This window comes from Cricetulus griseus (genome assembly GCF_003668045.3).
Source record: "Cricetulus griseus strain 17A/GY chromosome 1 unlocalized genomic scaffold, alternate assembly CriGri-PICRH-1.0 chr1_1, whole genome shotgun sequence".
In the NCBI taxonomy this organism is placed as follows: Eukaryota; Metazoa; Chordata; class Mammalia; order Rodentia; family Cricetidae; genus Cricetulus; species Cricetulus griseus.
The window spans coordinates 2,573,179-2,591,482 of NW_023276807.1; the positions used below are offsets into that span (position 1 = coordinate 2,573,179).

The 18,304-nt window shown below is 40.1% G+C and overlaps 1 protein-coding gene across 6 annotated transcripts in view; it reads right to left on the reverse strand.

The window, feature by feature from the left end:
• Nucleotides 1-18,304, reverse strand: part of Ccdc138 (coiled-coil domain containing 138) — a 42,371-nt gene that overhangs the window by 17,392 nt on the left and 6,675 nt on the right. For 4 of the 6 annotated variants that reach the window (XM_027388343.2, XM_027388345.2, XM_027388342.2 and 1 more), the window contains 6 exons: nt 16,484-16,642; nt 15,793-15,843; nt 12,186-12,305; nt 8,489-8,566; nt 7,848-7,955; nt 2,835-2,996 (listed from right to left, as the gene is read on the reverse strand). In XM_027388343.2, coding sequence (XP_027244144.1) covers nt 2,835-2,996; nt 7,848-7,955; nt 8,489-8,566; nt 12,186-12,305; nt 15,793-15,843; nt 16,484-16,642 — 678 coding nt within the window. The remainder of the gene's footprint in view (nt 1-2,834; nt 2,997-7,847; nt 7,956-8,488; nt 8,567-12,185; nt 12,306-15,792; nt 15,844-16,483; nt 16,643-18,304) is intronic. The other 2 variants (XM_027388344.2, XM_027388346.2) reach the window with 2 other exon arrangements.

Below are 18,304 nucleotides of genomic sequence, written 5' to 3' on the forward strand. Positions count from 1 at the left end.
TTCTTTTTTCTTTCTTTCTTCCTTCCTTCCTTCCTTTCTTTCTTTCTTTTTTATAGATAGGGTCTTAACCATGTATTCCTGGTTTGCGTGAAACTTGGTCTGTAGACTAGGCTGGCCTCAAACTCAGAGATCCACCTGCCTCTGCCTCCTGGGTACTAGGATATAAAGGCATGTGATAGCAGGCCCAGTTCAGATTTCATTTTTGAAATTATTTTTGAGATAGTTTCATGAATTCACTTCTGGCTTTGAACTTGCTATAGAGAAATAGTTTATATAGGTATTAAAAATTGTAAATAAAAAATAAAAAAGTGAAAAAAATCTAAATCAAATGTGTCCTATTATAGCTATAATAAAGTATCATGAAGTATGTTTAAACAACACTTAGGTCTAATGTAGGTCCATGTTCAACTCCAGCAAGGATACACTGAGTATTCAACCTATTCTTCTAACTTCCTTTCCAGCTTAGAGACTCGGTGTGCTGGACCTGCCTGGAAACCTGGGGAAGCTCTCTGTTTCAAGGACAGCGACTGGCACTTTCCATTCCTTCCTGTCATATATCAAAACATACTGACAGGTTCCAAAGGTCAGAATGGGAGCATTTTTGCAGCCATTATTCCACCTAGCACAAAAGACATTTTGAAGGGCCATTGTAGCTAAAGATTTTTAAAAAGATGAATATAATTTGCTTAAAATCCTGGACTACTTAATAATCGTGAAGTTCTTCCTGAAAATAACAAACAAGATCTGTCCTTCCCTCAAAGTCCTTATAGTAAGTGTCAATCTCTAAATACCTGTCATATGAGTTATAAATCTTGAGCATTGGTAATAACATTAGGAAATATTTGCCTTTGATGATGAGAACCCGTGAAGGCAGAGATTTTACCTTTAATCCCAAATAGAATTAAAATAAATTAAAGCAGAATTATCCAAATAGGTTTCAAATCTACGACTGTATGTAGGAAGAACTACTCACATCACTGAAGAGATGACCATTTGGGCACCTTTCAGCATTTTATTAAGATCATGTCTCTACCTTTAAAAAAACAATTCCCATCATATTAAGAAAACTACAAATACAAGGGTTTAGTTCCCAGAATCCCATGGTGGCTCACAACAGTCTGTAACTCCAGTTCCAGAGGGCCCATAAACCTCTTCTAGCTCCTTGAGCACTGCATGAATCTAGCACACATACATATATGTAGGCAAAACATGCACACATATAAAATAAACCTTTCAAACTTAGTATGAATTAATATTGAGGTCCGAAATGAATCATGTTAAAAAAAACTGTTGGTATACACAATTTTCTAGCAAAAATGCTCCTAAGTCATATACAGAAGCGCATATTTATAATGGAAGCAGTGACAAGAGAATCCTAAATTTAACCCCATCCTGAACTACAGAGTGAATTTGAGGACAGCCAAAGTTACATACTGAGATCCTGCCTCACAAAACAAAAACACTTTCAACAGTTTTCACTTAGAAACGTGTCAGAAAGTTGGGGCTGGAGAGACGGCTCAGGGGTTAAGAGCACATCTTGCTCTTACAGAGGACTGGGGTTCCATTCCCAGCATCATGTGGTGGTTCACGGCCATCTGCAACTCTGCGTCTAGAGCAGTGCCTCTCAACCTTCCTGACGCTGGGACCCTTTAAACAGTTCCTCATGCTGTGCTGACCTCCCCAGCCATGAAATTATTTTCTGTGCTACTTCATAACTGTGATTTTGCTACTGTTATGAATCGTACTGTAAATGTTTGTGTGTTCCAATGGTCTTAGGCAACTCCTGTGAAAGGGTCATTTGACACTTCCCCCCCCTACACACACACAGGGGTCTCCACCCACAGGTAGAGAACCACTGATCTAGAGGATCCAAAACACTCTTCTGCCTGCTGCAGGCACCATATACGCATGTGGTACACATACATACATGTAGGCAAAATATGCTCGCATAAAATAAAATATATGGATCTAATTTTTTTAAAATGTCAGAACAAGTAAGATGGCTTAGTGGGTAAAGGTGCTTGCCAGGAAGACTGAGAACCACATTGTTGTAATTTTTAAAAAGCAGCTCAAGGGAGAAAGATGCCATCCAACATTCAGTTCAAGCAGAAGGTTTTTTTTTTGTTGTTGTTGTTGTTGTTGTTGTTGTTGTTGTTGTTGTTTTTCCAATTAGGGGAAAGGAGAGCAGGGCGACTGGCCTCTGGGGACAGGAGAAAGGAAAGGGAGGGAGGGATGGAGGGAGGGAGAGAGAGGGAGAGAGAGAAAGAGGAACACACAGAGAGAGGGAGAGAAAGAGAGAGAAGGAAGGGAGGTGGGCAGGGCCCTTTTAAAAGGGAACTTGGTAAATGGACACAGGTGGTGCTCTTAGTGACTGCAGCTGAGGGTTAATCCTGTCAGAACCCCAAAGACAGGCCAGTACAGACACCTGAATACTGACACACATAGTGGGAGGAGAGAACTGACTCCAGAAAGTTGTCCTCTGATCTCCAAACATGTGTAGTGGTGTGTTTACCCCCCCCCCCCCCGGTTAAATAAATAGATGTAAATAAATAAATAAATATGCCAAAGGCTTTTCCTTACTTAATCTTCATGTATTTCAAATTAACAATAAAACAAAACAAAACCTTGGGGGCTAGAGAAATGACGAAGTGGTTAAATGCTTGCACAAAGGACCCAGCTTAGGTTCGAAGCACTCACACTGGCTCTCAATCTTCTTTAACTCCAATTCCAGGGGGTCCAACACCCTCTTCTGGCCTCCACAGACACCAGGCACACATGTGGAACAAAACACTCTTACAGATAAAATAAAAATGAGTGAGTCTTAAAAAACCAACCTTTACACACTTCTCTTGAATGTCACTTTTCTGGAAAGGTTTGAATGATGGTTTTTCACCGTCCACACCAGGTTCTTCAGGCTCCACTTTGTTAAGATGGTGGTCTGATATCCAGTCCATGAAAACAATTAACAGTTCATACACTTGTCCACTGAGTGCCGTCTGTTGATCAAACATTAAACCAAACATGACTGAACTTGAAAACCCCATAAAAACCTAAAAAGAAAGCCTTAAATTTGGTGGTTATACAATAATTTACCTAAATTATTTTTAGACAAGTGTTTAGGTGTTTACCTAAAATCAATTTCAAATCAAATACTGACAATTATATTCAAAACATTAAATGCCTGCTTAGATAAGACAAGTAAATTCATCATAATGAGGGAAATAAAAGTATACTTTAATGCTATAATAAAAAATTTTCAGTGGCTATATTACAGTGGCCCTAGTCTATATAGCCCCATCCAAGTACTAAAGAAGATAAAGCAAGAAGACTGAGTTTGAGCCAAGCAGGGTTACATACACAGTAAGACTCTGTATGGAAAGCAAGGGAAAAAAAATTATTATTTTTTTTTTTGAGATAGTTTTTCTCTATATAACAGCCCTGGCTGTCCTAGAACTTGCTTCATAGACCAGGCTGGTCTTAAACTCACAGAGATCTGCCTGTCTCTGCCTCCTGAGTGCTGGGATTAAAGGCGTGCGCCACCATGCCCAGCTGAAAAAAATTTAAAATAATTTAAATCTGGCGGGGCATTGGTGGCGTACACCTTTAATCCCAGCACTGGGGAGGCAGAGACAGGCAGATCTCTGTGAGTTCCAGCCTGGTCTACAAGAGCTAGTTCCAGGACAGCCTCCAAAGCCACAGAGAAACCCTGTCTCGAAAAAAAAAAAATTATTTAGGTCTGATAACAAAAAATGTAAAAAAAAAAAAATGGCTTTAATTCAACAGCATGGACCAGCCTGTCTTAAAAAAAAAAGTCTAACAATACAGACTCTATGATTCCCTAAACTAAAGAATCTCTACTGTGGGATTTCATATTTTCTTCCTACAAAACTTACTTTCTTTGTAATAACAACCTGATATAAACATGATGTGCAATTTTTCTTCCCAGAAACCCTATTCCCTGGGAGCCTACCAAAACAGAAGAAAAAAGCAGTAAGACAAAGGTCTGGACTATAACTCAAGTGTAGAACACTTGCATAGCATGTGTGTGACCTGTGCTTCATCCCATAAAAAAATAAAAATACATTAAACCCAAGCAGCTGGGGGAATTCTCTTGAGTGGACAATTTGAGGTTGGAAGACCAACCCTAAGTCAGGGTCACACCTGGTGGCAGCCAAAATAAAAGGACATGGGGCAAGGAAGGGCAGCTTTGCTCTTTGCCTGCTTGCCCTCATTCTCTTGGCAAGTTCATCTATCCTGCTGCTGAGGCATTCCTTTGCCTCCTTCTTGTAGACTCTAATGTAGACTGAAGACCAGCAGCTCTCTAGGACTCCAGCACAAGATCAGTACTGCCGCCTCTTAGAAGAACAACTATTAGCTTCTTAGCCTTCCCATCAGGAGACGGCCATTGTTGGACTACTTGGATCACAGTCTATAAGTCAGTCTAATACATCCCTTCATATAATACATAAATGTGAATATACTCTATCTATGTGAATCTATCTATCTATCTATCTATCTATCTATCTATCTATCTATCTATCTATCTATCTACCTACTCTGTTGCTTTAGAAAACCCTTACTAGGAGTCACCCTCAGTTTACAGAGCAAGTTCAAGGTCTATCTAGGCTACATGAGGGAGATCCTATCTCAAAGAATAAAAACAAGCCAGGCAGTGGTGGCAAATGCCTTTGACCCAGTATTCTGAAGGCAGAGGCAAGTGGATCTCTGAGTTCGAGGTCAGCCTGGTATACATAGCGAATTTGAAGATGGCCAGGGCTACATAGAGAAACACTGTCTGAAAAAACAAAAACAAACAAAAATAATAAATAAAATTTAAAAACCAAAACAGGAAAAAACAGAATCCTTCCTGTCACATCCCAGGAACACAAACAGATCCTACTCCAAAAACTATTTTTGAGTCAATCTAACAAAATGGTCTTCCCTATCTTTGACTATTTTTACTTAACATCTATCAACTATGAGCCTTAGCTTTACAAAGAAATGTTTCTATTTGATGACCAGAGCTTGCAGCACTCCCAAGTTCCAAAAAACTTTGTTTCAGAATAATTTGTAGATGTCTTTGTCCTAATAAAATTCCCAAAGTTTGCTTTAATCTCCAGTTATACCAAAAGCTGGCCTGTGCATGTCTCTTGGAGAACAATCTTACTATTTCCAAATAAAAGTTCCTGTCTCTATATTTTTGTTTTCCCAATTTTTGTATGTGTGGATTGAATGTGTGTATACACATGTTTTCACATGCTGTGGGAGTATATGCATATGGAGGTCTGAGGTTGATATCTTACATGATATTCATTGTGTTAGGGTCTCTCATCCAACCCAGAGCTCAAAGATATGCTGGTCTCCTTAGGCCTCATTATAGAAGGTTGTGAGCCACCATGTGATTGCTGGGAATTGACCTCAGACCTCTGGAAGAGCAATTGACGATTTAAACCTCTGAGGCATCTCTCCAGCCCCTATAAGAATTACCTTAATATATTTATTTACTTATTTATATAAACTTAATTTTTTCTTCAAGTAGAAACTAACTACTTTTAGATTTTCAATAATCTTGGTCTCTAGCTACAAATTTTTTGAATGTTTATTTATTTATATTTTATGTTTATTAGTGTTTTGCCTATATGCATTTCTGCAAACCACTTGTGTCCAATGTCTCCAGAGACCAAGAAGAAGGTATTGGATTCCCTGCAACTGGAATTACAGACAGTTGTCAGCCACTATGTGGATGCTGGGAATTCAACGGAACCCAAGTCTGCTTGACAGAAGAATAGCCAGTGCTCTTAACCACCAAACCATCTCTCCAAGCAAGTACCTGGGCATAAAATCTCCACCTTTTTCCAACTTACATAAAGAATTATAAAACGTATCAAAAAGATTAAAGTCTACAGTAAGACACAATTATACATGCATTTTAAGGGTCAAATTGGAAGAGATTAAAATTGTCAAATGCCAGAAAGTTTGTTATGCAAACAGAACTTTCAGACATTGCTAGAAATATGAAATGGTAAGATTTTGGAAAAGGGACATTTTCTTAAAAATACACATCTAACTTATAACTCAGAAATTCTGGTTCTCGTATACATTGAAGCATGCAAACATGTCCACAAAAATCCTTGTATGTGAATATCTGTGGCACTTTTATTTCTAAGATACAAAAACGAAAAACAACACAAGTATCTATCCACAGAATGGATAAGTGAACTGTGAAAAATGCATACAATGGAATACTACTGACATACTACTAATGCAACCAACATGATCTTGAGAAAAGAAAAGCCTTAACCAATCAAATCGATACTATGTGATTCTAATTCTACAGACTAAATCTATCAAATAAGCCAAACATGCTAGGATGATAGAACTCAAGTCAACAACCGCTTCTGGAGGATTGAAATGAATAGGGAAGGGCAGAGAGGGACATTCGAGTGCTGTATGTGTTTGTAGATGGCATGAGAAAAGGTACTTACCAAAACTGAACAGATTTTACAGGAGAAAAACCCAGTATGTTGTTATATGTGATTTGTACTTCAAGTTTAAAAAAATTATGGATTCACAGAGCCCATTCAGGATAGTGTTATGATCTGAATAAAAGTTGTTCCTCCAAAATGCAATGTAGGGAGACAGGGATTTGAGAAGTGAAAGTAACTAACTAGATCATGAAAGTTCTGATTCAATCAATGATGAATTAACAATGACTTAATCAATGATAAATAACCAATGAGTTAATCATTGATGAACTCATAATTTGATGACATTATTGGAAGAAGATGGACTTGGAAATGGGGCTTAGTTGGAGGAATGTCATTGAATCATGCCCTTGAAGGATATAGCTTGTTCCATCCCTTCCTCCACTGTTTCCTGGCTTATCTTGCGGTGAGCACATCTGCTTCACTACATGTCCTTCTGTCATGATGTACTTACTGCCTCACCATAGGCCCTGCCCTAGTGCTTCCTATTGCTGTGATGAACACTGAGACAAAAGCAGCTTGTGGAGGAAAGAATTTATTTGGCTTCCACAACCTGATAGCAGTTCATTCTGAAATGAAGTCAAGAGAGAGACTCAAAGCAAGAACCTAGATGAGGAGCTGAAGCAGAAACCATAGAGAAGTACTGTTCACTGCCCTGCTTCCCAGGGCTTGTTCAGCTTGCTTTCTCATACCACCCGGGACCACCTGCCTAAGGTGGCATCCCACAGCAGACCCTCCCACACCAGTCAGCAACTAAGAAAATGCCTCGGACTTGCCCACAGGTAATGTGATAAGGGAAATCCCCTATTAAGAGTCTCTTTTTCCAGATGATTCTAACTTGTGTCAAGCTGGCAAAAAGACAAAAACAAAACAAACAACAAACAAAACAGGCCACAAAACAGGGAGCCAAATTACCATGGCTGAGATCCCTGAAGCTGTGAACCAAAAATAAATCTGCTGAACAAATCAAGTAAGTTGATTAAAAAGCTCATAGGTAGGGGTGTGGTTTTGACAGGAAAATAACTTTATTAACAACAGGTTACCTTAAAGGGCCCTGTGGCTTGTCAGTGTCACTGTACTAAAAAAGTGATGAAATATTTTGTTTTTGCAAAAAAAAAAAAAAATGTTTTCATGAAACCCAGGAGTTACTTTGCTCAAATAAACTTGGTCTTTCACTTTTTCAATTCTGCTTGATCTGGCTTATTGTGTCGGTGGAGAAACCTATTATTGCAATACAGAAAACTTATTAAGACGCTTCTGTAAAATAATTAAGATGAATTCTTTCAAAACAAAATATATGTTTTGCTTATAATAGAAAGAAAAATGATTAAAGAGTAAGAGGAAATTTGAATAATAGCATACCTTGACAGGTTTTGAAACTGGTGCTTTCTCTTGTTTTAAACTTTTCATTTCGTGAGTAGCATGGGAATCTTCTTTCAGCCTCTGTATTGTCATAAACTCGTACTTTCTCTGCCAACATCACAGTCATGAATTAAGAAGCAATCTTACAAAAAGCAAGCAAATCATCTACAAACTCAAGACAGAGCCAAAGAGACAGCTCACCAGTTAAGAGCACTGGCTGCTCTTCCAGAGGACTAGGGTTCGATTCCCAGCAACCACATGGCAGCTCACAGCCAACTCTAACTCCAGTTCCAGGGGATACAATGGCCTCTTCTGACTCCCATGGGCACTGGGCAATACACATGGTGCACAGACGTACATGCAGACAAAACACTCATACACATAAAATGATTAACTGATATAAACATTATGGTGGGGATTAGAGAGTTATCTCAGCAGTTAAGCGAAGGTACTGCTCTTGGAAGACCAGACATCAGTTGGGTAGCTCAGGGTTGCCTGCAATTCCAACTCCAGGAGCTCCAATGCCCTCTTCTGGCCTCTGTGGGCAACTACACACACATGGGATACAGCAACTCATACACACAAATACCCTAAAAAAATAAAAATAAAACAAAAGCTCAGGAGAGAAGCAGGCAACTTACCTGTAGGTTATCTAAACGAGCTTGAACTCTTTTTGCCTGAATCTCCATCTTCCTGTTTTCTTCACTTACTTCATGTAGCTAAGGAAAGGGAAAATGGCATATTTCAATAGACATTTTAAACTATTTTAATATAAAGGATTTCTCCTAATTAGGTACTATCTAATATTACCAGATATTCAACTGAGCACTGTAACAAAACAGTCAAAAAATTCCCATTTCACTCTAAAACATTAACAGTATCTACTAAATTTTACAATTTATGAAAAATCTGCAAAATTCCTGTGATGACTAGTGTTGCCTATTAGCAATCTGTAATTATTCACAAGGCAGGTCCCCCCATGTGCCTTGTGGCACACCTCTGAGGGGTCATCTTGATTAGGTTAAGCATGGTGGGAAGACCTATAAAACAGGGCGGTACTATTGTGAGAGCTTGGGTCCTAGATGACATAAAAAGCAGAAGCTAGCTGGGCACAGGCATTCACTGCTCCCTGCTTCTTGATTACAGATGCACGGTCATCAGCTGCCTTCTCCAGCTCCTGCCACATGACTTTCCCACCCTGACTGACCTTATCCTTGGACTCTGAGACAAATAAATCACATCTTCCTCCCTTCAGCTGCCTTTGTTGGGTATTTTATCACAGCAACAGGAAAAGTAACAAAGATAATGCCTAAAGGGAAATGTTTTGGAAGTAAAATTTTTATGGACCTTGCACTGGCTGGTTTTATGTCAACGTGACACAAGCTAAAGTCATCTTAGAGGAGGAAGCCTCAATTGAGAAAATGTCTCTATAACATCAGGCCGCAGGCAAGCCTGTAGGGAGTTTTCTTAATTGTGATCGATGGAAGAGGGCCCAGTCCATTGAAGGTGGTGTTACCCTGGGCTGGTGGTCCTGGGTTCTATAAGAAAGCAGACTGAACAAGCCATGGGGAACAAGCCAGTAACCAGCGCCCCTCCATGGCCTCTGCATCAGCTCCTGCCTCCAGGATCCTGTCCTGCTTGAGTTCCTGCCCTGACTTCTTCAATGATGAACAGCATTACTTTGACTTATTTGCTATATGGTGGAGGAGCACATGTGTGGAGGTCAGAGGGCACCTTGTGGGGAGTTGGTTCTCTTTGCCCATGTGGGTCTTAGAAATCAATCTCAGGTCTTTGGGCTTAGAAAAACAAGCACCTTCAACACAGCCATGTCACCTATCTTTCAGTACACACTTTAAGACGTTCTCAATCTCCTGTCTTCTGCTTTCTTGAACATACTAAATTTAAAGTCACCACTTTTAATCCCAGAACTCAGGAAGCAGAGACAGGTGGGTCTCTGTGAGTTTGAGGCCAGCCTGATCTGCATAGCAAGTTTCAGGCCAGCCAGAGGTACACAGTGAAATCCTGTCTCAAAACAAAGTGAATGGAGCCAGGCGGTGGTGGCACACACCTTTAATCCCAGCACTCTAGAGGCAGAGGTAGCCCCATCTCTGTGAGTTTGAGGCCAGCCTGGTCTACAGAGAGAGTTCCAGGAGAGCCAGGACTATACAGAGAGACCCTATCTTGGGGGGGGGGGGACAAAAACCAAAAAACTAAATGAATGGCTGAATGAATGAATAAAATCCCCAGTTTCTCAATCCTATGCTTTATAAGTTTTGTTTCACTTTTGTTCTTAAAAGAGCTGGGACTCCATGCACACTACCATGTCCAGTGTGTCCCTACGTTTATCTCAGTCTCTTCCCACTTACTTCTCCCCAATCAATATACATGTGCTGTTGGCTCTGTCAACTTCAACAAGTCAACACTTACATGGGAAGTGGGAATCTTTTTTTTTTTTTTTTTTTTTTTTTTGAGACAGGGTTTCTCTGTCATAGCTGTCATATGTCAACAGCCATAGCTGTCCTGAAACTCCCTCTTTAGACCAGGCAGGCCTTGAACTCACAGAGATGGGCCTGTCTCTGCCTCCTGAGTGCTGGAATCAAAGGAGTGAGGAAGTGGGAATCTTAATTGAGAATATGCCTCTATAGATTCGCCTGCAGGCAAGTTGTGGGGCATTTTCTTGATTAGTGATTGAGATGTGAGGAGAACCCAGTTTGCTGGGGGCAGTGCCACTCTTGGGAGTTAGTCCTGGATGGTATAAGAAAACAGGCTGAGCAGGTCATGGACACCAAGCCAGTCAACAGCACTTACTGCTTCATCTTCTGCCTCAAGTTCCTACCCTAACTTCCCTTTGTGAGAGACAACAGCAATAAGACTACAACTGTAAGCTGAAATACACCCTTTCATTTCCAAGTTGCTTTTGGTCTTGGTTTAATCATAGCAAAAGGAACCCTAACCAAGTCAATATACATAATCAGTCTTTTCTCTATCTTCACCCATATTCCCTCATTTTCACCTTTTAGGAAAAAAAATAACAGAAGGAAAAATAAAAGAAGTTACAACACACAAAAAAACGTTTCTGCTAAGCAATTTTAGGATTATGTATTGACAATAATTATAACTCATATATAAGTGGTTATTGTACAATATAGTACCATTTTATATACACTAGCTATGAGCAAAAAAGGCTTAAGTCTAGCACAGTGTCTAACACTTAGTAGATACTTGTTTTAAATTAGTAGTAGTATACAGTTATAAAAAGTATTTAAACCTAAATCAATGCCTAAAAGTTGATTCATTCTCAAATTCCCAAGTTTTTCTTGTACTTGCTTTAAAAAAGAAAAAAATATATGTACATGGGTATGGTGGTTTGAAAGACGATGGCCTCCATAGGCCAATAGGGAGTGGCACTATTAGGATGTGTGACCTTGCTGAAGTTGGTGTAGCTTTGTTGGAGCAAGTATGTCACTAGGGGATGGACTTTGAGGTCCCAGATGCTCAAGCCCCACCTATTGGCTCATTCTCTTCCTGTTGCCTGATGATAAAGAACTCTCAGCCTCCTGGTGTTGGTGTCACACCTTTAATCCCAGCACTTGGGAGGCAGAGGCAGGCAGATCTCTGTGAGTTCGAGGCCAGGCTGTCCTACAGAGTGAGTTCCAGGACAACCTCCAAAGCAATACAGGGAAACCCTGTCTCAAAAAAACAAACAAATAAATAAATATTTAAAAAAAGAACTCTCAGCCACCTCTTCAGCACCATGTCTGCCTGATTGCCACATACTTCCTGCCATGATCATAATGGACTAAACCTCTGAACTGTGAGCCAGACCCAATTAACTGTTTTCCTTTAAAAGAGTTGTCATGGTCATGGTGTCTCTTTACAGCAATAGAAACCTATTGAGTGTTTTGCCTATATGCTTGTCTGTGCAACACAAGCATGCAATGTCTGTGGGGGCCAAAGAGGGCAGCAGATCCCCTAAAACTAGAGTTACAGACAATTGTGAACATCCACTTGGGGTGCTAGGAGCTAAACCCAGACCTCTGGAAGGGCAATCAGGGCTCATAACCACTGAGTCATCTCTCCAGTCCCTGTGCTTGCTGTGAATCTAGTAAAACTAGATTTTATTTTTAATTTTTTAAATTGCCAAATATATCGGCTGTTTATCAAAACAGATGAAAAAGAAGCAAGAATTTAAATATTTTATCTATATTTACAAGAATCTTATAGTAAAGCTAACAAATTCAATGAAATTCTAGCTGAAATGTTTTAAGACTGACTGAAATTTCTGAAATATAAGTCTTAAGTCTTAGCAGCATCTAATATATACAAAGTAGGTCTCACCTGTTTTCTTAAGTTATCATTCAGCTCTCTCAGGGCATCAAATGAGGACCTCATTCTCTTGCTCTCTTTATTCTTTTCCTTAAGAACTTCTGTTAAGTGTCCAACTTCTGTGTTGTGTTGCTAAAAGAGGGGGAAGTCTGCTCTAAATAGCAGCTTAGGGCCCAACATGTCCAAGGCCCTGAGTTAAGTACCAAAAGCATTAAAAAATAAATCAAGCCAGGCAGTAGTGACACACATCTTAATCTCAGCACTTGGGAGGCAGATCTATGTGAGTTGCAGGCCAGCCTGGTCTACTGAGCAAATTCTAGGACACAGCCTCCAAAGCTACAGAGCAACCCTGTCTTGAAAAACAAAACAAAACAAATATCAAATGCTATTGAACATAAATTAACTAAAAAGCAGAAATTCTTCCATTATGAAAATTCTAATCAATGTATTTAAGCATAGGTGAAAGGTATTCTGTGTGTGTGTGTGTGTGTGTGTGTGTATGTGTGTGTGTGTATATAGTGTATATATATATATATATTATATATATATATATATATATATAGTGTGTGTGTGTGTGTGTGTGTACTGATACATTATTTATGATTTATTAAAGCTTGCCTGAGGAATCAGAAAGCAGTCTGCCACAAGCCATAAAAGCCAAGCACACATCTTTAATCCCAGCAGTCAGAAGCTAGGAGGTGATGGTACACACCTTTAATCTTAGGACTCAGGATTAAGAGGTAGACGGATTTCTCTAAATTCAAGGCCACCCAAGGATACATGAGATTGAATCAGTCTAAAAGAGTAACAGAGCTCACACCTTTAATCCCAGAACTAGAGAGTTATATAAGACAGGAGCAAGGAGTCAATATCAGGCATTCACATTGAGGATAGGCATTCATTCTCTAGCCACAATGAAGATAGGAGCATTCATTCTCCAGCCATGCTGAGAGCAAGAACGGGCAGCCTGAGGTAGTGGTAAGAGCTAGTGGCCTGCTGCTTTGCTTTTCTGACCTTCAGCTTGAAGTTTGAATCCCAATATCAGTCTCTGGGTCTTTTATTTTTCGTGTTGCATGCATGTGTCTATATATCTATGTCTATCAAGCTATCTAAATACACACACACACATACACACACACACATACACACACACACATACACACACACACACACACACACACACACACACACACACACACACACACACGAGTAACTCTAACCAAGAAAGTAAAAGGCTTGTATAATAAATATTTTAAGACATTGAAGAAAGAAACTGAAGATATCAGAGGATGGAAAGATCTCCAACGCTCATGGATCTGTAGGTTCAATATTATAAAAATGGCCATCCTACCAAAAACAATCTACAGATTAGATACAACCTGCAATTCTCATAAAAATTCCAACATAATTCTTCACAGAAATTAAAAAAACAAAAACAAAAAACTCTTCATCTTCATATGGAAACACAAATACTCAGCATAGCTAAAACAATCCTAAATAATAAGAAAACTGCTAAAGGTATCATCACCTCTGACTTCAGAGCTATCATACTACAGAGCTACCATAATAAAAAACAGCATGGAGACATACTTAAAGAATTGTATATCAACATCCTTAGCCATTAGGGAAATGCAAATTAAAATGAACCTGAGATACCATCTTACACCTGTTAGGATGGCCGAGATCAAAAACACTAATGACAGCCTATGTTGGAGAGGACATGGAATAAGGGGAACACTCTCTGCTGGTGGGAATGCAAACTTGTATAACCACTTTGGAAATCAATATGGCAGTTTCTCAGAAAACTGGGAATCGGTCTACCTCAAGACCCGGCTATACCAATCTTGGGAATATACCCAAAGGATGCTCAATCATACCACAAGGACACTTGCTTGACTATGTTCACAGCAGTGTTATTCATAATAGCCAAAACCTGGAAACAATTTAGATGCCCCTCAACCAAAGAGTGGATAAAGAAAATGTGGTACATTAACCCAAATGGAGCATTACTCAGCTGTAAAAAAAGAAAAATGATATCATGGAATTTGCAGGCAAATGGATGCAACTAGGAAAAAAAAAATCATCCTGAGGGAGGTAAGCCAGACCCAAAAGGTCAAACACAGCATGTACTCACTCACAAGTAGATATTAGGTGTAAAGTAAATGGTAACCTGGCTATAATCCACAACCCCAGATTGGTTAGGGCCCAAAGAGGGATGCATGGATTTCCCTGGGAAGAGGAAATAGAAGAGATCTCCTGGGTAAACTGGGGGTAGGGGCAGGAGTGGGGCAGGGGATGGGAACATGAGGGATCAGGTTGGGTAGGTTAGGGGTTGGACAGAGGGGGAGAGTAATAAAAATGATGTCTTGATAGGGGAGCCATTTTGGAGTTAGGGAGAAACCTGGTGCCAGGGAAACTCCCAGGAATCCATAAGGATGACACCAGCTAAGACTCCTAGCAATAGTGGAGAGGGTGCCTGAACTAGCTATCTTCTGTAATCAGATTAGTGACTCCTCTAATTGTCATGAGAGAGTCTTTATCCAGTAACTGATGGAAGCAGATGCTGACATCCATGGCCAAGCACTGGGCCAAGCTCCAAAAGTCCTGTTGAAGAGAGGGAAGAGGAATTGTACTAGCCGGTGGGGGTCAAGGTCATGATGGGGGAACCCACAGAGACAGCTGACTTGAGCTCATAGGAGCTGACAGAGTCTAGACCAACAGCTAGGGAGCCTGCATGGGACCAACCTAGGACCTCTGTATGTGTGTGACAGTTGTGTAGCTTTGTTTGTTTATAAGGCTCCTAGCAGTGAGATCAGGACCTATCCCTGGCACTTAAGCTGGCTTTTGGGAACCCAGGCAGCTTGCTCCTGCCTCAACTTGATGTGCCATGCTTTGTTGATGGGAGGCTGCCCCTTTCTGAAAGGAGATGGAGGAGGAGTGGATGGGAGGTGTTAGAAGGGAGGTGGGGGGAGGAAACAGGAGGAAAGGAGAGAGGGGAAACTCCGATCGGGATATAAATAAATGAAAATTTTTAACTATTAAAAAAAAAGATAAGCCGGGTATTGGTGGCACATGCCTTTAATCCCAGCACTCGGGAGGCAGAGGCAGGTGTATCTCTGTGAGTTCGAGGCCAGCCTGGTCTCCAGAGCGAGTGCCAGGATAAGCTACATAGAGAAACCCTGTCTTGAAAATAACAAAAAAAAAAAAAAAAAAAAAAAAAAAAAAAAAATGGAACTGCTAAGGTGGCCAAGACCCTGGGATAGGCCATGGACTTAGAAGAAAATCAAATACTATGTTCTGCTAAAGGAATATAGCAATAAAATAACTCCTAAATGACATTCTGCTATACTTATACATCAGTGTCTTGCTCAACCATCATTAGAGAAGCTTGCTCCTGCTGGAGGCAGGAACTAATGAGAGCCACAAATGGACATGTGCAGAGAGTGAGAGACCTTGTAACAATCAGTCCTAAAAAGGATGTCTTTATCAAATCTCTCCCCTAGGGGCTCAGGGCCCTACGTGGAAGAGGAGGCAGAAAGATTGTAAGAGCCAGTGGGGATGGAAGACACCAAAGAAATGGTGCCTTCCAGACACAAGGCTGACACACATATGTACTTACAGAGTGTGGTAGCATGTCTAGGGCCTGCACAGGTCCAAACCACATGGGATCCTAACACGGAGAGGGTAAAGAGATCTGAGCCCCAATCCTTAAACCAGAAGTTATCTTCAATTGTCAACCAGCCCCAACGGGAAAAATTGGCTTTCTCCTATGGAGTTTCACTGGATATTCAAACCACACTTAAGGGCAGACTCCACAATCAACAATAGATGGCCAACACAAAATGAATTCATTGGCACTTCTGGAGAATTTTTTTTTTGGTCTCATAATACTTTGTTTGGGCATGTTTTTACCTTACTAGTCTTTTGCTTATACAGTATGGTTTCTGGGTTTGTATTTTTATAGGTTATGTGTGTTTGTGTGTCTCTTCCTGTGTCTGTCTTTCTTTTTATCTTCTGTTTTATTTGTCTATTTGTTTCCTAGACAGAGAGAATGAAAGAGAGAGAGAGAGAGAGAGAGAGAGAGAGAGAGAGAGAGGGAGTTGGATGGGTGGGGAGGAAGGGAGGATCTGGGAGGAGATGAGGGAGGGAAAGCTATGACCAGAATACACTGTGTGAAAAATATTTTCAATGAAAAAATAAAGAAAATGAGGTATTGCGAATGGGTGCAAAGAGGAGGAAGGAGGTGAAATGTCGTAATTAATGAAGCTGAGGAAAAGGAATTGCTCTGCAATCAAAAGTTTTGTAATTACCTCTTTTAAAATCTGAAATCTTGTCAGAACCTCTTCTTCAACACCTTTAATTTTGCTCAAGGCAGTCTCGTGTCTGAAGAGCAGCTGTTCCCGTTCTGCTAAAAACCATTCTCGTTGTTGAAGTTCTTCGGCAAATTTCTGTTGTGATGCAGTTTCACACTACCAAAACACACAGTTTAAATGGTTTTCCTTAATTAGTTCACAAATGCTGCAAATTGTGCTTTAACCCACTGACACTGTTTTGATCAAATGGTTTTTGCCAGTGTAAAATAGCGTGGCCACTCTGGAACACAGTCTGGTAGTTCCTCAAAAATTGTTAAACATAGTGACCAACATTCCAACAGAATTAAAAGCGTATGGTCATATAAAACTTAAAACACAAATGCTCACAGCAACATCATCACAATAGCCTGAAATGTAAACAACCTATAACTAGATGGTTTTAACTGTTGATTTGACACAGCCTCGAATTACCTGGGAAGAGTGTCTTAATATGGAATTACCATGATCAGGTTGGCCTGTGAGCACACTATGGAGAACTACCTTGCCCAGGCCACTGTGAGCAGTACCATTCCCTTGGAAGGGGCCCTGAGCTGCATAAGAGGAAGCGAAAACATCTACACAAATAACAAGGTTTATCTGCTCCTGACTGTGGATATGATATGACTAGTTGCTTTTTAGTTCCTGCTGCCTTGACTTCCCTGCTGTCATGGAAAGCAACCTGGGATTGCAAGCCAATAAACCATTCCCTCCCCTGTGCTGATTTTTGCCAGAGTATTTTATCACAGCTACAGAAATGAAACTAGGACACAACCCAAATGTCTAGCAATTAATGAATAAAGAAGGTATATAACAGAGTAGTGTTTAGCAATAAAGATTCGACAAGAAAAAGCCTGAAAAATGCACTAAGTGAAAGAATCCAGGTACAAATTACTACATAGTATAGGATTGCAAGTGTAAAATATCCAGAATGGACAAATCTAAAGAGACAGGAAGTAGATAGTGGCTGCCTCTGAGGGATGATGAAATATTCTAAAATTTGTTGGGATGATATGCAACTCCATGAATATATTAAAGATAGTAACACATTTAAAACTTAATGAGTTATGAATTTAAAGTGCAGTTTTCTAGCTCAGACCCAATAGTCACTATGCTGGTTAGTTTTTTTGTCAATTTGATATAAACTAAGAGTCCTCTGGGAAGAGAGAAACTCAATTCAGAAAAAATTCTCCATCAGACTGACTTTTAGGCAAGTCTGTGGGGGCATTTTCCTGATTAATTGATGTAGGAGGACCCAGCCCTCTAAGGGCAATGCCACACTGGACAGTTGATCCTGGGTTGTTAAGAAAGCAGGCTGATAAACAAAATGTCAAGGAATATTATTTCAAGGTGTGCTACATTTGCTTAATGGAACATTTGTTTAATGATGTAAAGATGTGTTGCTTTTATTTATGCTGTGTTTGTTTAACTTTGTGAAGCTGTGATTCTTTGCCTGTCTAAAACACCTGGTGGTCTAATTGCTGAACGGCCGACAGCAAGGTAGGAGAAAGAATAGATGAGGCTGACAGGGAGAAATCTGGGAGAAAAAAAAAAAGGAAAAGGAAAAGCAAGAGAACAAGAAGAGGAGAATGTCAGGGACCAGCCACCCAGCGACACAGCCAACCACAAAGTAAAGCCCAGAGGCAAAAGGTAGATGGGATAATTTAAGTTAAGAAGAAAAGCTGACAAGAAACAAGCCAAGCTAAGGCCGGGCATTTATTAATAAGAATAGGTCACTCTGTGTGTGCATTTATTTGGGAGCTAGGTGGTAGGCCCCCAAAA